The 23,729-nt window shown below is 44.0% G+C and overlaps 1 protein-coding gene across 1 annotated transcript in view; it reads right to left on the bottom strand.

Moving 5' to 3' along the window:
* Positions 1–16,072, bottom strand: part of GDA (guanine deaminase) — a 52,001-nt gene extending 35,929 nt beyond the window's left edge. Inside the window, exons 1-4 of the mRNA XM_084629593.1 lie at positions 15,859–16,072; positions 3,466–3,554; positions 1,802–1,973; positions 420–507 (exon numbers count right to left, since the gene is read on the bottom strand). Of these exons, the coding sequence (XP_084485719.1) occupies positions 420–507; positions 1,802–1,973; positions 3,466–3,554; positions 15,859–15,981 (472 nt within the window). The 5' untranslated portion in view covers positions 15,982–16,072. The remainder of the gene's footprint in view (positions 1–419; positions 508–1,801; positions 1,974–3,465; positions 3,555–15,858) is intronic.
* Positions 16,073–23,729: the final 7,657 nt, after the last annotated feature.

The following is a 23,729-nucleotide window of genomic DNA, read 5'->3' on the forward strand; positions in this document are numbered from 1 at the left end:
GAGCTTGGTGCAGCTCCCTCTCTCCAGATTTGAGGCGTGAGTGAAGATCTTGGCACTGACCCCCACCCCAATGCCTGAGTGGGATAGGGAGCAAAGATATTGGCCCTTTCTCCTGCCGTTTAGGCATAGGATCTTCCAGTACCCAAGCAGCAACAGAGCAGGAGCAGCAGAGCCACATAAAGAGATGAGTGATGTACTAGTTGATTTGGGAGCTACAATTGTTTACTGGGACATGGGGTGGCACTGGTGGTAATTAATGGAGCAGAGGGTAAATGGGAGTCAATGAGTGGGAGAGGGATTGAACAATTGAGCAAGGATAGTTGGATTTCAGGGAGAGAATAAATAGAGGGGCAGATTCTTAACTGGTGTAAATCAGCATAGCTGCATTGATTTGAACAAACTCACTCTTACGTTCTTACCTATAATTTCAGCAAGTAGCAAAGAAGCAGCTGTGTGAATTGTTGCAAAGTAGCATGCTGTAGTCGTGCCATTCTTTAGCGTTCTTCTCTATAAAAAGAATTCAGTTTTGAGCTGTATGAAAAAAAAGTGTCACATTGCCAAAATGACAGAACATGCAATCAGTGGTTTTAATCTGCAAGATGGCTCTACAGAATTTTGCACTGACTTGGACTGAAAGAGAAGTGAGGAGCAAAAAAATACTAATTTTATAGCCAATTCTTATTAATGTATTTAAAGGGAAAACTACGGCTGATATACTTATCAGTTCAAAACCGTAACAGTTCCCTTCGTCCCACAATGTGTCCTTTCTCTCGATGGTAAACTGCAAGAAGACTATAAACATCTGCTTCAGGGAGTAGGTATCTCTTAAGGAAACTGCAGTGAGGTGAGGCTTCTACTCAAGAAACCAATGTGTGATGCTGACAATACACTACCTAATCTTTCATCTTTGGGTCAGATCATAGAGAAACCATATCCAGGTATAGTCTCCCTGAAGTAGATGTTGATAGTCTCCTTTGGCTTGGGGTTGTGCAGCAGTCACTGGCTTTACTTGTGTTGATTGCATTTTAAATTTTGGCAAAGGTGCCTGGAGCCTAGGATAGGTGATATATATGTTAATTGCTGCCTATCGTGATAAAATGAGTTCTGATGTAAGCAACTAGGCAAAAAGACATATATACATTATGGATAATTTGAGTGAATTTATACTTAGACAGTCTTAACTGAGAAGTTCACAACTATTTCATATTAATTTTATGGACTTTTACAACTGTTGAAGTAGGAACTATCTTGGTGATGCACATTATAATAAAGGGCTATCTAGATTCTTATATTGGTCCCCATCACAGTAGCATCTTACTTTTTAGCAAAGTACACATTTAATAAAGGTGAGACAACATTGTCAATTAAATGCTGTTTTACTGAGAAACACAAATTGACAAAGTCCACAAAGCTGGTATTTTCAAGTAACAGACTTGTGCAATAAGTTAAACTGTAATATGAATGAAAAAAGTTAGTGGAACTACATCATAGTTATACTTGTACTAGATTGCTAAACTTGAACCAACCTTGCAAGCCACTAAAACCCTAAAAAACAGAAGCTAAGAACTTTGCTGAATTCACACAGCTCTAATCACACTCCTAGACATCAGAATTAGAAAGGGATAATCTTGAACAATGACAATATTCCCAATTTATTTAGTTCCTATTTTTCATAATATAAATTTTAATATACTTCCTTATTATTTTTTTTAGTTGTACTGTCAGCTTCTGAAAGCTGATATAGTTCATTAATGTGCACTTTACCTTATAATAGTATGCAGAAGACACTTGCTGTACTTACAACAACTCTGGTGTATACTTCTTCAGCAAAATCATTATCTTTGTATTTGGCTTCTGTTGGAAATGTATATGCGTTTAACCATTCCAAAAGAGGTAGATCTATTCTTGATCCAGCAAATGCATACTGAGGTGCATGGATATGAGTATCAACCATTCCTGGCATGAAGAATTCACTGTTTAAAAAAAAAACCATAGTAGTTTGGGTTTTTAAATAATTGCTCTTAAAGAATAACTTTTATGTTTTTGTTTTGTACAACATGCTTGTGTGATGGCCCCCAGCATGAGTGGTCTGCAGGGTTTGAACCCCAGATCTTCAGCATACAAAGTACAAATGTCTACTAAGGAAGTAAATCCTTTTACTGTGTGCAGCATCAAGTACTCCAGGATGCTGCCTTGAGTCACCACAACTACCCCTCTGAGTGGATTTCCAGCACCAGAAGCCCTGGGTCATGGGCTCCGCCAGGAATTAAAAGTAAATATGATGTCAAATATTTTTAAAAACATAGAAAATAATAATTTTCCCCTCTTGTAGTCTCACAAAACTCTTATTCTCATACTCTGAAGTTATTTTCTTGGAAACTAATTTCTATGGCTATAAATATTTCTTCCAAATGTGATGAGATGTCTAAAAAAATGCATTTGGCAATGGAGCTGAGTGAATCGTCCATAATAACGTATTTGCTGAATTTTACTTTTTTCTGTTTATGAAATGATAAACAAACCATGAAAGTCTCAGATGTATTTGTTCAAAATTATTCACAAATTTCTTCATGAGTTTTCCTGTATGAAGTTTGTGCATTGTTAATTAAGAACATTTTATATTCAAACTTTTGAAATTTGCTCCATAAGTCACATGCTACAGTTTCTGCCCCCTGATTGGGTGACATATGTAACTAACCTACACAGCATGTATTTTGAATATTACAATTAAGTATACAACTCAAAATTCACATTTGCCAAATATTCAGGCATTTTTGTTTCAAATTTGCTTCTTGTTACTATTTTGATAATAAATATTGACAATTTGAATGTTCTCAAAGCACAAACACAAGAATTGTAAGTATGGTTGAATCAAAATTCATTTTTGAATTTGGATTAATATTGGCAGAATTTTGTTTGTATGTGTTGTTTGCTCAACTGTTCAATAGTGTGAAATGTACAAATGTGTCATATTTTGAAATCTATGCCTCAGTCTTATCAGACAGGTAGGTAACGCAAACAGAGATCATGCTAACTGACAGCTCAGACAGAATTTTAAAGTGAAGTGCTACCCCAATTTATTAACTCAGCCATGGAGTTTTCCGCCTGCTGCCAACAAAATGGACAACAGAATGTAAATTTACACCTGTAAAAAAGATAGCGAATATTGTTTACAGTGATGCAAAAAGAATAGGTTATTTGTCAAGCCTAAATAAGGCTTTACAATCTGAGAGTTATGAATCAGGTAGCACAATTCACTCATTGCTAAACTCCCAACTCATGGAATGAAAAAAGCGTATTCATGGTCCACATTTAGGGCCCAATCCACAATTCCTTGCACAGGCAAAACCACAAAGGACAGAATAGAGTCTGGATCCATAAGTGCAAATACATATATAATACTTCAGTCATCCAGGGAACAAATTGAAACCAAAATGACTAAATGAACTTAAATACAATACCTACTGATTACTAAGCTCTCTTATATCAGATGCTTTGAAGCCCCACTTCTTAGCTAGTTGCTCTTGCTGATCTGCTTGCTCTAAAAACACAATCTAAGGAGAAAAACAAAATAGTTAAATGTTTTAATATTGCATTTAAATATATACACAACATTAACATCACATGACGACAAAATAGTAATCATTTTACAACATCTGATTTTAAGTGCATACTTCTTTACAGCACAAATGGGCGTGTATTAAAACACGTTCTACCTCATTTCCCAGGTCTGACTTTGAAATGCCTATTCACGGTCCTAAGCAAACCAACCCACGAAACTAAGGAAACCAACCCACCTTGTACCTGTAACTTCCTATGGGAAGTGAATCCAGGCACTATATACACTCAATAACAAGTCCACCACTATGTGATTGGCATAGTTCCAGCATCTACCTTCACACTTCATAACAGCTGGTGTACAATAATTCTGCTAGTAGTACTGGCTTTCCCAGTTACAGCTCTATGGATCTGTTTTAGCGGCTGCACTGTTCAATCTCTATATCAGCAACACTGCAGTCACATCATCCTGTAAATTCATCTAGGCAGATTATATTGTGTTAGCAACGCAAGCATCCTCTCTGAAGGCCACAGAGAAGGTTACGAAAAATGACTTCCAGACACTGGAGATGTATTTCAAAGCTTGGCAACTGAAACCCTTCGAAAACACTCATCTCTGCCTTCCACTTGAACAACTACGAGGCCAACGTGCCGTCAAAAGTGGACTTTTCTAGTCTGCCTTTATTGCATGACCACAATCCATGGTACCTTGGAGTTACCATCGATCGGATGCCAAGCTATTGCCAATACCTTGACACCACCAAAAAGAAGGGTTAACATCATTCAGAAGCTTGCTAACATCCTGGGAATGTGATGCCTGTGTTGGGATGGTGCCAAATTGGTATGGCCATACTGAATGAATGGTTTGAGTATAACTTGGCATGACTTAAACATGGGTGAATGGTTGCAGAGGATCCTGGGAGCAGGTTCCCTTTAAGCAGAAGCAAATTTGATAAAGAACTGGCAAAGTCTGCATGTACGATCGATATCGAACCTATTGGTTGGCAAATATGGGCCCATGCAAAAGTAAATATCACATGTATAAAGTTCCAGCGTGGAGCGCAGGTCAACCTCGTTATAATGACCATACAGCAAGGACACCATGCAGAAAGCCAGAGCGAATGATTGATAAGTGTGTAAATGTGGGGTGATCTTCATTCGGTACCACCCTCCCCATCCCCTTATAAAACACTAATTAGGTAAACTTAGTCACCACACGCCCACAGAGAATGCTTTTAAGGCATGAAACTCCTTTGAGGAAAAAGAGTGTAAGAATGAAGCAAAGTAAATTACTGTGGTTGGTATTCCTTAATTGACATTTGAAGCAGCAACGCTGCTAGACAGAGAAGCCAGAACTCTGCTCCGTGAGCTCAAGTAGGACTGTGAACCAGAGGGGTCTCAAGGCAAGCAAGGCCTTGCTTCGAGGGAATCCGAGACAGACCAGAGGTCTGAGAAGAACAGACCAGGAGGGAAGAAGCCATCTATGAAATTGGAAATCACCTTCTCTGTTTGCCAAGCAGGAACTGCGTGAGGCTAGTGCAGGGTCTGTTTCTGTATGTTTGTGAAAGAGAGACTTGTTAAGAGAAATGTATTGCTCTTAATGTATAGCTCTTTATGTCTAACATAGGAGTTATGTGCTTCATATAACCCTTTACTGCTTGTGTAATTCCTTCTCAATGAACTGCTGTGTATTGAAGATAATTACTGTGGACCTTTTTCACTGGTATGACAGTAATCTGCTCCACCGGCAGCCCATAAAGATCCATTTCAGGGGTAGTAGCGCCCTCTGTTGTCAACAGCATGCAGACTTTGAATGTCAGTACAAGCCCTTGTTTTGTCACCGGTGGAGTACTGCACACCAGTTTGGTGCAACAGCTCCCCCACCATTCTCGTTAACACTGAAATCAATGCCATGCTCAGGATTGTTAGCAGCTCTCTCAAATCAACGCCAACACCATGTCTACCAGTTATGGCAGGCATCATGCCTGCCAACATCAGGCAAGATGCTGCTGTGGTCCAGGAGCACAATAGGATCCTGGCCGCTTGGGACTGCCGATACAACAAGATCTCAATTTGCTGCTACTCTCCCGATCCAAATCCAGGAAGCCTTTCTGGATCCATGCATCACCACTACAGGCCAACCAAAAGGATGCCAGCACTCACTGGCTTGAATTGTGGGCCACTTGTGATGTCCCAAACAAAGACTTGGTTGAAGATCCAACAAAAGAAGTCGCAGGATTCTGCCTTCCCTGTAGGAAGGGGCCTGCACTAAACTGCATTCAGGCTATGCAAGGAAGGTGTGGATATTTCCTCCACAAATACAAAATCCAAAAACCACCAAATTGTAACTGTGGTGAAGTACAAATCATGCAACACATCCCAGACAACTGCCTCATTCACACTTACAGTGGTGGTACAAAGGGGATCCACCTAGCTACCCCAGAAGCATTAGAATGCCTTTGAAATCTTAAAATTCAATTATAATCCCAGGCCATTGCTTTTCAAATGCCATACGAAAGAAGAGGCAGCTCTACGGTGGCCTTACTGGAACTCACTTTTACAGTATCCAGCAACATAAGGGTCAAAAGAATTGCCTAGCATAAATATAAGGGAATAAACTATAATGCTATAAGCAACTTTATACTGGCATAACTGCATCCATACTAGGTGTAAATATTAACTATTCTAATTTCTAAACACATATAGTTATAGTGGTACAAAAACTGTACATTGATCAGTCCTTAGACAAGATTTAACAACTGATGTAACACATAATAAGGTGGAGCAGGGATAGGGAAGACAAGGACAACAAAACAGCAAAAAAGCCACCCATAGTTTAACATGGACCAGCTAGGTACCTGGATACATGGTGCTTATAAGTTAGTTTTATTTAATGAAAAGATATAAACAAGGGTCTCCATGAAGAAAATCTAAGAAATTGTAAACAATAATGAAGACTAACTGAAAAAGCTGATTTTTTTTTTCATAATGCTGCATATTTTTGAATAGTGTGTGATTGCAGATTTTTCACTAAGTTCCTCTGGAACCTTAGGACACTACAATAAAATAAATATTTAACAATAATCACAGAAGTGTAATAATCCATTGACGCTTCACACAAGGCAACATCTCTCTCTCTTTTTTGAAAGTGTGTTTGGTGTGTTCAGTCAGTTGAACACCTTCAGGTGTTTTATAATCCAGACCTACTGGAATTTGTGATTGAGCAATAAAGAAAATATCACAGAGATACTGAAGTAAAAATGGGTGGGGAATGACTAACGCTAGCTATTGAACAAAGTAAGTGAGAGAGAGACAAACATGAACTACCAGATGGCAAATGCTGGAAACAGACTTGTTGCCATGGAACAGGAGTGGGTATTTTATTCATAGCAAACCATTACTGAAGATGTTTTTGAAATGATTCAGTTCTGGAACAACAGAAAACCTTACTGTAATCAGTCATGCAGAATTCATCCTAACAGAAATATACAGTCCCTAAAGACAGAAAAATTAAGCAATAACATAGGGCTGAGTGAAAGATTAGTCCAGAACAATGAATGAAATTAAACCAGAGTAAGGGTGGGTTCTAGTACTTCTCCTGAAAATCAACCTAGGTCAATGAACATTCATAAACATGGGCTCATGCTGTTCACACAAACGTAGGTTCCCCACAAGGCGTCACATACACAGCCTTCAAGTATCTTTGCTTTTGAGTTGTATGTTCCTGTGTATAACAACTGACACCTAATTAATAATGGTCGCTGGGTCATATTTTTCATTACTCATTGACATCAATGGAAAGTGGATGCAAAATACTACCATATCAAAATGGTAATGTATTGCACTCTTCTTGCACTGGTGCAAACAATTACACTGGAAAATCAGGGCCTCTGTGTCTGAGAAAGAACTAGAGAACAACCAGGGACTTTATGATGCAAGAAAAGTTTTTAATTACTTCCTAACCATTCAAACAGGTGACTGCACCATAGAAATTAATTCAAACTATGTTATTTTCAGAGGAATCAGATAAAATCCCTTTTCCCACGCAAGTACAGTTACATGATCTGGCACTAGTTCTCCCATATGACCAGGGTGGATTGGTTGTACCAATGACAGAATACTAAACGGGCACTGGTGCCCAGTTTCCATCTAGTGCACTGTAATAGCAAGAAATGGAATCTTCAGATTAACCCAGATACCAATGGTACTTCTGATCAGTACTGAGAGAGATTGCCAGTACTCGTGAGTACCTTTTGTCTTTCTGAAGTTTATTAAAAACGTGGAATGAGTTTATACAATTCTGTATAATTCAAATTAGAATTGAAGTTCTCCACATCAATCACTCACCCATAATTCCTGGTAGCCTAAAGCACTTGTGACCCAACTTTTGCAGTGTGGGAAACTAAGAGAAAAACTGCTTTACAGGTTTGTTTGTAGGTGAAGCTCTTATTTCATGGAAGCAGTAAGTTGACATCCCACACACTTCTACCTTTTTCACTACCTACTACTTCATATGTAGATACAAATCAGAATAGAAACATGCCCAAACTTCATTTGATTATATTGAAGTACAGTAGTAACTGACTCTCCACTGCTGAATAGAGGTGATAAGTCATTTATGTACCTTTTTTTTTTCTCCTTAGTGAATAAACCTTTCTAAATAAACTATGTCACCAATGAGAGATGAACTTAAACATGATTTATTTCAGATCATAACTAGTCTGAAATTTGCAGTCACGTTCCAACTCATTTTCAGTATGGTCATTAGTATTTTTATTTACTGTGTTTAATTTATACAGCATCCGAAACCAGGCTTGGCACTTCACGGATGAGGTTGCAAATCTGAGAATCCTAATCCTGCAAAGATTTGAATCCCATAGAAGTCAATTAGGATGATTCATATGCTTAAAGTTAAACATGTGTGTAAGTCTTTGCAAGATCGGAGCCTAATTTTAGACAGAAAGGGACAAACCAGTATAACATACAGAAGAGGTGGGATGGGAAAAAGGTCAACAGCAATAAGATCACATGGTTATTCAACCGAGGCAAGTTCACATCTAATGGTTTAATTAAATTACTATCAATTTATGGTGTTACTTACAGAATCTGTTTTACCTCAACCAAGCTAAATTAGCTTCATCTTGGCAGATGCACTTTGCACCAAATGTCATTAACCCATCTTTATATGGCTAGACTTTTCCCATCTTGGATTTTATATATTATAAATGTAAGTATTTTTTGTTTTGTTAAAAGCCCATAAAATTGTTTCCTTCTTTCTTCCAAATGTGAATTTTTCCACAAAATTCTACTGGCCCAAGGCTCAATATGGATAAGATTCAGTCCTGGTCCAGTGCATACATAAGTTCTATTATCTGGCAAAACACCAGGGCTAGTATTTGGTCTTGAGACTCCATCCTTTCTCATGCTTCTATCTTTGAGATTATCAGACTTTAAAATTACAACATTAGAAACAATTATTTTAGAGCAAAATATAAAAACTATTTTTAATATCTTAAATTTTAAGTGATAATTTTTCTTGCCTTCCATGGGTCTTTACAATTATATGAATGATAGTAAGAAAAAGTAGTTTTACAGGTTTCTAACCCTCAGAGGAGTGAAGTTCTGGAATAGCCTTCCACGGGGAACAGTAGGGGCAAAAAACCTAACTAGCTTCAAGACTGAGCTTGATACATTTATCGGGGGGATGATATGATGAGACTGCCTACAATGACAATCTGCGACTGCTAGCAACAAATATCTCCAATAGCCAGTGATGGGATGCTAGATGGGTAGGACTCTGAGTTAGTACAAAATGTCTGGCTGGTGGGTTTTGCCCACATGCTCAAGATCTCACTGATCACCATATTTGGGGTCAGGAAGGAATTTTCCATGGGTCAGATTGGCAGAGACTCTGGGAGTTTTTCGCCTTTGTCTGTAGCACAGGTCACTTGCCTCAGTGTAAATGGCGGATTCTCTGTAACTTGAAGTCTTTAAACCAGGATTTGAGGATTTCAGTAACTCAGCCAGAGGTTCGGAGTCTATTTCAGGAGTGGGTGGGTGAGGTTCTGTGGCCTGCAATGTGCAGGAGGTCAGACTAGAGGATCATGATGATCCTTTCTGACCTTAAAGTGTCTGAGTGCAGGGAGATGAAAAAATTAGGACCATCAAAAAAACAACCCTAAAACCTCTGTAAAATATGAAATAAACAGAATATAGGATGATTGGTAAGAAAGAAGTGGATTTCTTGGTACTTGTTTCGGATGACTTGTATAACTACTGCAAAGCAGTCATTCTAAATTCATGCTAATAAAACCATCATAAAACCCCACACTATCATGTTTAATTGCAATACACATTTGAAAATGCACAGCTGAGCATGCACAGTATTACATTCCATTAAATTGTTAGCTGCCCACTTAAAGATCAACATACTGACATCTTGCATAGCCTGTTAAATAAATCTTGCATAGCAACTGGTTAGATAAAAGAAAAGGAGTACTTGTGGCACCTTAGAGACTAACAAATTTATCTGAGCATAAGCTTTCGTGAGCTACAGACTAAATGTGTTAGTCTCTAAGGTGCCACAAGTCCTCCTTTTCTTTTTGCGGATACAGACTAACACGGCTGCTACTTTGAAACCTGGTTAGATAAACATTTGCTGGCTCAACGAAGTGATAAACTGAGATGGTCAAGCCAGCAGAGCTTATATGCTACACAAGACAAATAGCAGAAAACGGCCCTCACAAAATTGTCTGGTGAAGACAGAAATGTCTGTGAATTACACAAGCCAATTATGGTCCACTTTTTATTATTTTTAATAAACCATAGGAACTTAAATGCAAAAGAATGTTTACTGAAATATGAAGGTTGTCAGTAAACATTCAAAGGTTAAGAAATTACAAAATTAAGGTTGCTCTAGCTATGCTAAAGTCAGCTATCTATTTAACTATAAACATTAATGCATTACTTTTACTATTAACTTTTAAAATACACAGAATATGTAATAAAAATGAGTTAATGTTGCTGGAGCAACCTTAGCAGTGGAGTTTCTAGAGCATGAGTGCTTTTTGTGTGCCTGATCTCGCAGCTCTGGGGCTTAGTTATGACTCTTAGAAGCATTCAGGGAAGGAGTGAGCTATAGGGCCTGCATGGCAGTAGCTGAAAGCATTATGCTTGCATAGTGCAGAGACAGACAGGATAATACCTCCCAGGAGGGAGGAGTTCAGCAATGACATGGCTAAAAAAAGATGTAGTATCTCCTCCCCTAACGTTGACTTCTGGGAATTGGCTGTGTGTAGGAAGATTAGGACCCTGCCTATGACCCAAACCACCCAGCCATCGCCCCTCTGAGTATGCCGTGTCACTGGCAAAGCTAGGTGTGTCCCCCATTGATGCAAAGGGCATGCAAACTGTCATTCTCGAGGGTTGCACACTTCACTGCTTATGGAGGCGGAGTTATACACCCAAAGAGGGAGAGCAGCATCTTAAGCAGCTGCCTGCAATATGTGTAGGCCACAGCAGGGGCACCACAGGTATTACTTTCACTCAGCACCAAAGGGGCACTCTGTGGGCCTGATTTTCCTCTCACACCAGTGAAAAAATCAATCTTCTACGGTTTTCTGGTTTTCACCAAAATCATTAGGCTTCTATTGGTGCCTTGAACATCCCTGGAAATTTTGGTATTGATTGCACGTGCAGTGCCACAACCCTTCCCAGGCTAAAGTTTGTGATTGCTTAGGAACCACCAGAATTGTCTGTTACAGTAGAGGGTGGGAGGGGCAGGAACTTACTCTCTATCCTGGAACCAAAATGCCCCGTCCTTCTATAGCACCACCCAGCTGAAGATCTCAAAGAGCTTTACAGGCCTCAGGGAATTCCCCTTCCCACCCCACCCAGGCCAACTGGATGCAAAGAAAAATAAGATTCATTGCCATCAGTTCGTGCTGCCTTGATCCCCTCCTTCTCTACCGCTCTGTCCTACACCTCCCCAGCATGCAACCTCCATGATGCCCACACCCAAGTTGCCATTGAATACTCTGGTCTTCTAACTCTACTCCCTTCTTAAGTCATCTCTCCCCTTGACTCCTGCAACCGCCTTGTCTCTGGCCCGGCTGAGACGTGTTCCCACTTGGCTCAGCCAAAGTGCTGCTGCTAAAATCATTTTTCTCCTCTGCTGTTCTGTTCATATCACTCACTTCTTCAGAGTCTCCAATGTCCTCCTCCTGCTTTCTGCATCCGGGTCAGACTTCTCCTCCTCTCTAAGACCCTACCCAGCTCCTACCCTCCTGCTTCCACTTTGCTCAGCCCAAGCCCTCCCTCTCACCACCCCTTTGTAACCTTCTCGCCATCATCTTTCTACTGCCTTTCACGCCTTCCCTTCTGCATGGGAGTCTCTTCCTCTTCCCATGGGTCACATGACTTCCAGCTTCTCTTTCACATTCCTCCCCAGGACTCACTCCTTCCTGCAGTGACCTCTATGAGATTCCTGCACAGACCCCTGATGTGCTCTCTGAGTCTGAACTGTCCCATTTTAGAGAGTCTTATATTTTAATTCCTCAACAAAAATATTGAAATATTTCCCGAAAATACAGAATATATTTGAATGATAAGGTGTAGCCAGACAGACAGCCCCCCCCCCCTCAGACCAGCATTGCTGGAAACACAGGAGGAAGCAGGAACAGGGCACTTAACATATATTCCAGCACAGCCTTTGAAGCTGTGAAAGCACAGGTGTGCTGCTACAATGTGCCTCTGGGAACAGATACAACGATTAAGCTCACAGCAGGCAGAGGCCCTGTGACAGACATGGCTCTTAGCCCCAACTAAATAGTGTGATGCACACACACCAACATCCTAGGTGGGAAAATATTTACCCTGATAAAAGAAATGTCCAGTAGTCGAAACTTATTGTTTCTCTCCTTGCAAGTGTAAACTACTCTTGCAAAAGCTGGCGTCACCCCGACAGACCAGCCTCAATTTGGCATAAGAAAGGAGAAAGAGAATAAAGGAGTACAGAGGTATAAGTAGGGGACCTACAGCACCATGATTTTTGAGTGCTTTTCACTATCTATCTGCTGGTCAGATAAGTGACAGCCTCCCAAGGCTTCTGCAGCTAAGAGGGTCCCTACGCCTTGTCCCTTACTCGTCTTTCCGCGGAATTGAGTGACCGATCCTGGCTTGGCACCGCTGAAATCGAGAGATGCAAGGAGGGTAAGACGCACCCACACCTGATCTCCTATCTTTAGTGTACACATATTTTGAAATAGAGCTCTATACTTTGTTTTCTTTCTTTGGGATTGTGGCTTCAGTTTTGTAACTTGTTTGTGTGTGTAACATCTCTACATTTAAATAAGTAGGCACTAGCAATTTTGTAACCACATGATTAGAATCTAGCTTAATAAATTTTGGTAACCATTTATTCATAAGCCTGACTTGTTTTCTCTGGTTTACTGTAAAGCAGCCAACACAATTAAAGAACCTCAGCCGTTTTGGCTCTAAAGCCTGGCCATTAGGTGAGAGTACTAAGAGCCTAGCGTTGAGTTGTGCCGCCTCCACGGGGCAAACTCTTGGGGCACCTGTCAGTCAATCCTGGCTGCCCGCTGCGAAGGAGCTCTGAGCTCTAGCAGTTAAAGTCACGGGTGTGGAGAGGCTCTTAGTGCTGCCATTGGGGCACCTGTCAGTCAGTATTGACTGCCCGCTGCGAAGGAGCTCTGAGCTCTAGCAGTTAAAGTCACGGGTGGTTAGGACCTTGGGGCATCCGTCAGCCTAGCCCGGGCTGCCCACCGCGAAGGGACAGTGCGTCCTAGCGGTTAAAGTCACGGATGGTATAAACGGGCATAGCTGGCACCTCACCAAACATCCTTGGCCGTCGGCTAACATAAGGCTAATCAAGTTTCTAATCTTGCAGTCTTCACACAATCACTGATTCCAATGGGAGCTCTGCATGAATTAAAACTACGGAATCAGGCACTATGTGTGGGGAAAATACAGTGATTCAGTGGACACTGCAATAATAAAATATAACAGTAGAGTATTGAAGTATTGAACTCACTAACCTTGAAATATATTAAGCAAACTCTTTAACCATTCACTCAACTATGTTGTCTTTGGTTGGCAGCCACCCTGATGTATAGAAATTTAACTTTTTAGCCAGAGACCTTTGAAGTTAAGAAGAGTCTTTCCATTGACTTCAGTGGGTTTTACACCAAGCCTTAATGAGCCATAAGAAGGCTCCCACAATGGCTCCTGAAAGAGGAAGTTAGGTCCTAATCCTGTCATCAAATCTGTATTTGATGAAAACCCAGTCAGATCAAAGTGCAAAGTTCAGGTAATAGTGAAAGTAAGAAGGGGGAGGAGGGGGAGTGTGTTTTTAAGGGCTTCAAAGTCTGCGAGTCATGCCTGTCAAATTTCATGCAAGCCAGACATAAATTGCTGTATTCCTCCTTATAACAAAAAGGGGAAATGGTGATGAAAATGATCTTTCTATAATTTATCTACACATGAAGCTACATTGAAGTCAGTGGGCTTCCACAAGGCTCAAGGATCTACCTGTGCAGAGCTCATTGGAGGATTGAGGCCAACATTTAGTATTGTTAGGGCAATAACATAGCTTCCCCGTCATATTTGATCTTGCACAATTAATAAAAATAATTTTCTTTTTTTTTAATTGGCGCTCAAAACTGAATCAGTAATCTATCAGTTATATTAATAATTCTAATTTTACAGAGTACTTTTTATTTTCAAAGTTCTGTATAATCACCAGTCAATTATTACTCTGTATATACATTTTTGTTTCTGACAAGAGAAAATGTCTAGGGCAGGGGTGCCCAACCTGAGCCTGAGAAGGAGCCAGAATTTACCAATGTACATTGCCAAAGAGCCACAGTAATACATCAGCACCCCACCCCACCCCATCAGCTCCCCCACTCCTAGTGCCTCCCGCCCACCAGCAGCCCTGCCGATCAGCACCTCCCTCTCCCTCCCCACACCTCCCAATCAGCTGTTTCGTGGGGTGCAGGAGGTTCTGGGGGGAAGGGGAGGAGCGAGGGCACGGTAGGTTATGGGGAGGGGGCAGGAACGGGTGGAGTGGGGGCAGGGCCTGTGACAGAGCCAGGGGTTGAGCAGTGAGCACCCCTTCAGCACACTGGAAAGTTGGCGCCCATGTCTCCAGCCCCGGAGTCGGTGCCTATACCAGGAGCCGCATATTAACTTCTGAAGAGCCGCATGTGGCTCCGGAGCCACAGGTTGGCCACCCCTGGTCTAGGGAGACTATTCAACACTACACAAAGAGTTATGTGCTATTCTAGAAATAATTTAAAAAGATATATTCTGAATTTTATTTTTACTGAGAATGGAAAATCAAAATTAAAAACTGGAGGAAACATTTATGGTCCAAATTAACTGCTGTTTTGAAAACAGTGAAAACAAAGTAATCTATACATCATGGGCAGGTTCCTCCAAAGATGCCAAGTAGTTTATCCTGTCTGTGAAGCTAACTCTTTGAATTACCAGTTACCTCTAGCCTACCGATAGCCTACCGATCATAAAATATTTGCTTCTATTGCTGCCCCCTATTTACTTTGTTTCCTAAAATATTTTCAACCGCTTCCTAAAGATTTGCAGCAAAAATGAGCCTGAACATCTTTTCTCCCTCCTCCCACCCTTTGCAGAGAATTGACTCAAGAAATCAAATTACAATTTCAAGCCACAAGTGAGAGCAAATTAATACTTTGGGCGACATCTGTGTAGCTGGAAATGAATATGCCACAGCATTTCAAATCTTCTTAAAGAAAGGCAGAGATCCGCTAAAAATTCATCCACATCATTTATGTCTGGTTTTTGACAGCTCTTCATGCCCCTCCTCGGCTAAAAACCCCACTGCAACATCGCAAGGAGAGTCACTCAAAAACACAGCATGCATGCGCCCACGTTAACCACACACCTGTTAACCTGACAGGTGACAGGCATGTACATGCCCCCCCTAGAACACACAGATGCAACGCTACAGAAAACCCCTCTCGCCCCCCACATGGTACCACATGCAAACCCCTCCCCCCCAGGCTGTATCCTCCCACTATTATGCACACCCCCACCGAGGCACCCCAGGATGACATGCCTCCTCTCCTACTCAGTGCAATACCGTACACCCCTCCCTGCACACCTCGAGATTACCGAGCCCCTCCGCGCCCGCCAACAGAACGCAGAGCCGCCCCCCCCCTTCCCACACGTGCCCCCGGGATGACAGCCCCCGCACGCCGCCGCCACGCCCTTCCCCCCCGGCCCCGCGCGCCTCGCACTCACTCGCCCGTCGTCGCCCACGCCCAGCAGGTGGCCGTGCAGCACGGTCATGGGCGAGGAGCGGTTGGCGTGCACGAAGGTGCCTTTGAAGAGGTGAGCGAGGGGCGGCTTCTGGGGGGAGCCCATGGCGGTGCCCGGAGGGAGGCGGCCGGTGGCGCTCAGACTTGCCGCGGGGAGAGGAGAGACGAGGCTCGGGCAGGGGGCGGGCTGCTGCTGCTCGGGGCTGCCGCTCGCTCTGCCTGGCTGCCTCCTGCTCCCAGGAGCTGGTGTCTATTCCCTGCGTACCAATAGCAGCTCCCCCTGCACCGGGCGCTGTCTCTCCACCCCCTAATGACTTTCCCTTTGGGGAGTGGTTACCGGCGCTGGAAGGCTCCTTCCTCCTCCCCGTTGCTGCCGAGTCGGCGTTGAACGCTACAAGTTGCCGAGCTCCTCCGGCCTGTAGAGAACTCAGTCCGCTTACTTGCTGAGCACCTGGGCTGGGCGTAGCATATTTTGCTAATTAGGAGGAGTGGGAGCTGGCAGTGATCCACCCTGGGGCTGCAAACGCATTCCCAAACACGCACACATACAGCTGCTACTGTAGTAGCAGCGCTCAGCGAAAAACACGTGTGGAAGCTGCACTGGCTACATGCAGTGATGAGCTGCCAAAATCTTAACAACTGCTTCCCTCCTCACCTCGTTGCCCACCCCGCCCCCTGGAACTTGTGCCCCATCCAACCCCCCGCGTTCCTTGACGCCCTCCTGCCAGGACCCCTGCCCGATCCACCCACTTCCCCTGTCCCCTGACTGCCCCCAGAACCAGGCAGGAGGGTCTCGTGGGCCACCGTAGTGGGTGCCATCCCGCCCCTAAGAGCCAGAGGGACCTGCTGGGTGGCGAGGTGGGGAGTCCCGGCAGTGCTTACCTGGGGAAGCTCCCAGGAAGAATCTGGCAGGTCCCTCTGTCTCCTAGGGGTGGGGGAGCATAGCTAGGGGGGAGCAGGGGAGGCCGCTTCCCCCACTGATCACATCAAAAGTGGTTGCCTTAGGTGCTGACTCCATGGGTGCTCCGGGGCTGGAGCACTCACAGGGAAAATTTGGTGGGTGCAGAGCACCCACCAGCAGCTCCGCGCCTGGCCCCAGCTCACCTCACCTCCGCTCCGCCTTCTCCCCTGAACGCACTGCCCCACTCTGCTTCTCTGCCCCCCTCCCCGCTTCCTGCGAATCAGCTGTTCAGCGGGAAGCCGGGGAGGGCTGAGAAGCAGGCAGCAGCTTCCCACTCAGGTTGAGGGTGGCAGAGGTGAGCTGGGGTAGGGACGGTTCTCCTGCGGGCCCCCCCCACCCTGGGTTACCTGCTGCGGTGCGAGTGGCCCTCCTCGCGCCCCCCCATCCCAGCTCACCTCCGCCTCCCTGGGCCTGAGTGCGAAGCCGCCGCCTGCTGCTTGTATTTAAGAGCAGCAAGGATTTCACTGTTAAGCCAAGCTGGTTGCCTGCCATATTTACTATTCTTCCTTACACATCGGGATGGTTTGTCCCTGTAACCTCAATAAGGATTCTTTAAAATACAGCCAGCTCTCCTGGACTCCTTTTCCCCTCAAGTTATTCTCCCAGGGGATCTTGTCCATCAGTTCCCTGAGGGAGTCAAAGTCTGCTTTTCTGAAATCCAGGGTCTGTATTCTGCTGCTCTCCTTTCTTCCTTGTGTTAGGATCCTGAACTCAACCATTTCATGGTCACTGCCTCCCAGGTTCCCATCCACTTTTGCTTCCCCTACTAATTCTTCCTGGTTTGTGAGCAGCAGGTCAAGAAGAGCTCTGCCACTAGTTGGTTCCTCCAGCACTTGCACCGGGAAATTGTCCCCTACATTTTCCAAAAACTTCCTGGATTGCTTGTGGACCGATGTATTGCTCTCCCAGCAGCTATCAGGGTGATTGAAGTCTCCCATGAGAACCAGGGCCTGCGATCTAGTAACTTCTGCGAGTTGCCGGAAGAAAGCCTTGTCCACCTCATCCCCCTGGTCTGGTGGTATATAGTAGACTCCCACCACGACATCACCCTTGTTGCTCACACTTCTAAACTTAATCCAGAGACACTCAGGTTTTTCTGCAGTTTCATACTTGAGCTCTGAGCCGTCATACTGCTCTCTTACATACAGTGCAACTTCCCCACCTTTTCTGCCCTTCCTGTCCTTCCTGAACAGCTTATATCCATCCATGACAGTACTCCAGTCATGTGAGTTATCCCACCAAGTCTCTGTTATTCCAATCACATCATAATTCCTTGACTGTGCCAGGACTTCCAGTTCTCCCTGCTTGTTTCCCAGGCTTGGTGCATTTGTATATAGGCACTTGAGGTAACCTGCTGATCACCCCTCTTTCTCAGTATGAGGCAGGAGCCCTCCCCTCTCACGTGCTCCTGCTCGTGCCTCCTCCCAGTATCCCACTTCCTCACTTACCTCAGGGCTTTGGTCTCCTTCCACCGGTGAACCTAGTTTAAAGTCCTCCTCACTAGGTTAGCCAGCCTGCTTGCAAAGATGCTCTTCCCTCTCTTCGTTAGGTGGAGCCCGTCTCTGCCTAGCACTCCTTCTTGGAACACCATCCCATGGTGAAAGAATCCAAAGCCTTCTCTCCGATACCACCTGCATAGCCATTCGTTGACTTCCACGATTCGACGGTCTCTACCCAGGCCTTTTCCTTCCGCGGGGAGGATGAACGAGAACACCACTTGCACCTCAAACTCCTTTATCCTTCTTCCCAGAGCCACGTAGTCTGCAGTGATCCGCTCAAGGTCATTCTTGGCAGTATCATTGATGCCCTATCTAGGGTGACCAAATAGGTGTGAAAAATCAGGACACTTGCAGGGGGGAGGATAGTTGCCTATATAAGACAAAACCCCTAATATTGGGATGGTCCCAATAATATCAGAACGTCTGGTCACCCTACTTCTATCCCAGTTTGCCAGACTACCAATCTCTCCCCTCTTAAACACTCCTTTCTTTCCAAAGTACCCACACAAAGTGAATTTTTCATTATTTAAAAAGAAAAAGTTGAAATGATCCCAACTTCTGGACTCCCCTTGAATCCGTCCTTCTGTGGACTAGATCCTCGGCAGCTATGATACCTTCAGGGCACAGTGCAGGCAAGGGGGAGGTGAGAGGGACAAAGATGTTTCTAAGCCACCAGGAACCCCACAGTATCAATTTAAGGGTTCCAATAAAATAGTATCTGAATTTGTATCAACCCTGCTTTTGCTTTATCAGCATGAAAACTCAGCCAACAAGATATTGCTAAAAGGAAACCACAGCAAACCACTTCTGCTGTGGCACTTCTCCAGTGTGCTCATGTACAATGGCGACCTGACACCATCAGATAAGAAAGGAAGCCTGTGGCTATTTTAATTCTGAAAAGCGTTGTGTGTGTCCTCCTTTTTTCTTCAATGTACAAAAAATGATCTATGGCTAGATAGAAAAAGATCAAATCAGTGTATTTATATTATGTCACAGAGAATTCAGTTTTTTCAAACATACTATTCACAAAGTACAAGATGATAGACAATCATAGACCTTGTTAACTTGGTTACACACTGGTTTTGGTCCTTAATAAATTGCTTTAATTTAAAAAAAGGAGTTGCAAGGTTTCAAGAGATATATTCGTTTAATGTGGGAACACAGTAATGGGGTAGGCTACATACTTTGCATGACAACTGGAGTTTAAAACATATTTTGGACGCTTCCAGTGCAAGTTATGAGAGAACTGCCAAGGAGACAACAGTTTGTTGGCAAAGCGTCTAGTAAACAATTTGTAGAAGGCAAGAACAGTAACCAGTATAAAAAGTACTTCTCATATCAGGTTTGTTTAGTAGGTCCCAGAAGGTAAATTTGGGGCCCCAGCCTGCAGCCATGAGCCATAACCAGTAGGACAGCAGTTGACAATTTTAGTAGAATACACCCAGTTTTAACGGGGCTGTGATTCTTACACTGAATATGCTGACTAGCACCTATGCTCTGTTCAAATTCATACCCTGCACTGGAAGACATTTTTGTACCCTTGGTAAGCTGATAAGGTAGTTGCCTTCCTTAATATGGACTGGTTGCTACTTCCTTAGTTCCTATGCCAGGGGTGAGCAAACTTTTTGGCCCAAGGACCACATCGGGGAATAGAAATTGTATGGCAGGTCACGAATGCTCACAAAATTGAGGTGAGGGGGGGTGCGGGCTCTGGGGTGGGGCTGGAAATGAGAAGTTTGGGGTGCAGGAGGGTGCGCCGGGCTGGGATTGAGGGGTTTGGAGAGCGGGAAGGGGATCAGGGCTGGGGTAGGGGGTTGGGTTGTGGGGAGAGGCTCAGGGGTGCAGGCTCCAAGCGGCGCATACCTCAAGCAGCTCCCGGAAGAAGTGGTATTGTCCCTTCTCCAGCTCCTATGCGCAGGCGTGGCCAGGTGGCTCTGCACGCTGCCCCTATCCGCAGGCACCGCCCCTGCAGCTCCCATTGGAGTGCCAGAAGGGGCCATTGGAGCTGGAGTGGGGCCATGCTGCAGCTTCCAGGAGCCGCGTGGTGTGACCCCAACCCTGCTCCCCGGCTGGAGTGGGGACGAGCCACTGGTGCAACGCCCAACCCAGCACCCCAGCCGGAGCGGGGCTGAGCCGTGTGGTGTGGCTCGCAGGCTGTCTTAAAACAGCTTGCGGGCCGGATGTGGCCTGCGGGCCATAGTTTGCCCACCCCTGGCCTATGCTGTATATGAGTGTGAATCCCTCATTGTGCAGGATATAGGACCAGAGACAGTGATGCCAACAGGCAGCCTGAACTGTAAGAAGAAAGCAGTCAAGTCTAGACCATATAGAGAGGGTCTATGGGAAGGGAGAAAAGTGAGGGAGAACTTCATAGGGAGTGAAAGATGAAAAGCATCTTGAGATGGGAAAAACAATGTGGGACATGGAGAAGGCAAGAAATAGAACCTTAAGGAAAAGGAAAGACACAAATCCAGTGGAGGTAGAAAGGATAATTGCTCAGGGGAATTTTATTGCATTATATTCTGTTAACAGATATCTGCACTGGATCCTTCTTCTTGTCCCAGATGTCATTGCTAGGAACCCAAGGAGACTCTGCCCTCTAACAAGAATCCAGGGTCAACATCAAAAGTCTGAAACGTGATTTCAAAATCAAGTGGCAAGTTGGACTTTTTATAAATAAAAAAATAATAATAGATATCTGGGGTTCTTTACTGTAGGGCTTTATATTTTTGCAAAGTTGTGGGAGTGGTGAGAGCAACACTTTAAGAACTCCTTGAGTGCAATATGCTAAAAAGTGTGAACTGTCAGAGATTTGTTACCAACAAAAGGCACCTCATGCTCTGGGCCTGCCCCTCCTCTCATTTAAGTCAAAGGAACGGTTTAAGTAAGGAAGGATATAGATGTGTGTTGAGTGGAGCTTTAGTGAGAATGTTGGGAGCACAGTCCATAGGGCATAAGCAAAACCTCATTACAAGAAAAATCAGGAATGTTATACTAGAGCTGATCAAATCATGGAATTTATGTTTTGTGGGAGCACATGGGTGCTCTGCGCTACAAAGTCTCTTTTTCGCTCTGTGACCCAATGACTATTAAGTGAAACAGTCATTGTGCCAGAGAAAGAGAGTGAGAATGACTCTGTAGTCCAGTGGTTAGGGTACCCACGTGAAAGACCTGGGTCCAGTATTCTTGCGCCAGTCACTCTTTCATTATTTATCCACAATGGAACAACTTCAGCAGGAGACACTGAGGAGGCTCCCACATCAGAATGTCCCACAATTTAGTGGTTAGAGCACTCTCCCTGTTCAAATACGTTCTCCTCCTCTGGCAGAGGGAGAAGTTGCGCATCCCAAGTGAGTGCTCTAACCACTGAGCTAAAAGTTATAAGGTGGGTACTCCAGTCACCCCGTTTTGTATGGAGTGAGGCAGGCACTTAACTTGTTCCTGCAAGAAATGGGTTGGGAACCTAAACCATCTGACTGTTCCTGGACTCCTAAGCAGAGACAGGTTCCTGTCTGTGAGAGAAGGGTGAGGCTTAGCACACTCCCCGGTTGTTGGCATAGCTAAGATGGCTCCCTACCTAGCCTGCTGGCTTTTGTGGATTGCATTTCTAGGCGCCTGTCTCTCCCTGGGCATTGTACAGTCTAACTTGGCTTTGTGGATCGCAGTGTTGTTTCTGTGATTTTCAGGGCACTTAAAAGATAGGTTACAGCGTGTAACTAGATTCTATCTCTTTCCCTAATGTGATGGAATGCACAGACTCCTTACTGGGGTGAGGATAAGTTCCTCAAGTTGCAAGGATAAGTTCCTGGGTTAGTGGTTCTGTATACCACACAACAGAACCACTAACCCAGGAACTTATCCTTGCAACAAAGCCCGTTGCCAATTGTGCCCACATATCTATTCAGGGGACACCATCACAGGGCCTAATAACATCAGCCACACTATCAGAGGCTCGTTCACCTGCACATCCACCAATGTGATATATGCCATCATGTGCCAGCAATGCCCCTCTGCCATGTACATTGGTCAAACTGGACAGTCTCTACGTAAAAGAATAAATGGACACAAATCAGATGTCAAGAATTATAACATTCATAAACCAGTCGGAGAACACTTCAATCTCTCTGGTCACGCAATCACAGACATGAAGGTCGCTATCTTAAAACAAAAAAACTTCAAATCCAGACTCCAGCGAGAAACTGCTGAATTGGAATTCATTTGCAAATTGGATACTATTAATTTAGGCTTAAATAGAGACTTGGAGTGGCTAAGTCATTATGCAGGGTAGCCTGTTTCCTCTTGTTTTTTCCTACCCCCCCCCCCCCCGATGTTCTGGTTTAACTTGGATTTAAACTTGAAGAGTGGTCAGTTTGGATGAGCTATTACCAGCAGGAGAGTGAGTTTGTGTGTGTATGGGGGTGGGGGGGATGTGAGAAAACCTGGATTTGTGCAGGAAATAGCCCAACTTGATTGTCATGCACATTGTGTAAAGAGTTGTCACTTTGGATGGGCTATCACCAGCAGGAGAGTGAATTTGTGTGGGGGGGTGGAGGGTGAGAAAACCTGGATTTGTGCTGGAAATGGCCCACCTGATGATCACTTTAGATAAGCTATTACCAGCAGGACAGTGGGGTGGGAGGAGGTATTGGTTCATATTCTCTCTGTATATATAAAGTCTGCTGCAGTTTCCACGATATGCATCTGATGAAGTGAGCTGTAGCTCACGAAAGCTTATGCTCTAATAAATTGGTTAGTCTCTAAGGTGCCACAAGTACTCCTTTTCTTTTTGTGAATACAGACTAACACGGCTGTTACTCTGAAACCTGTCACTATAAACATGCTGTCCTGGCAAGTTCTTGGGTTCCTCTGAGTTAGGAACTTGGGTCTCCTCAGGGGAAGTAGAAAATTGCTAGCTGGCAAGTATTTCTGTTTGCTTCAGTAATGTCAATTTTTATTGCACAAACCCCTTTTTGGTTAAATTCATGTATCAGCCAGGGTGAAGGAAGTCCTTTTTTACCTCTCATTGCAAACCATTTCCTGTGGGGAGGTTTTGTTTGTTTTGATTGCTTTCCAGAAAGCGTGGTCACATAATTTATTTAGCCTTAAAAATCCTTTGGTGTCGTCACACATTCACTTTATGCTACACCACCAGTTTTGTTGGTTGAGGGCGGGAGGGGGGTTGGCCTACTGCTATATAAAATCTCAGTGTCTCAATCATTCTTCAGTAGCATTTCAGTCTCTCTTGCTCTTCTTTTTTTAAACCCTCTGCATCCTTCTGCTAGATTTTAACAGTGGGGCTAGAATTTGAATTCTGATGCTGGGCAGCAATAGGAGATGCAGTCAAAATAGTTCTAGGAACAGCAAGAGAGACTGCAGCAGCATTAGAAGGTGGTC

Source organism: Lepidochelys olivacea, assembly GCF_965140295.1.
Source record: "Lepidochelys olivacea isolate rLepOli2 genome assembly, chromosome: 5".
Taxonomy (NCBI): domain Eukaryota; kingdom Metazoa; phylum Chordata; order Testudines; family Cheloniidae; genus Lepidochelys; species Lepidochelys olivacea.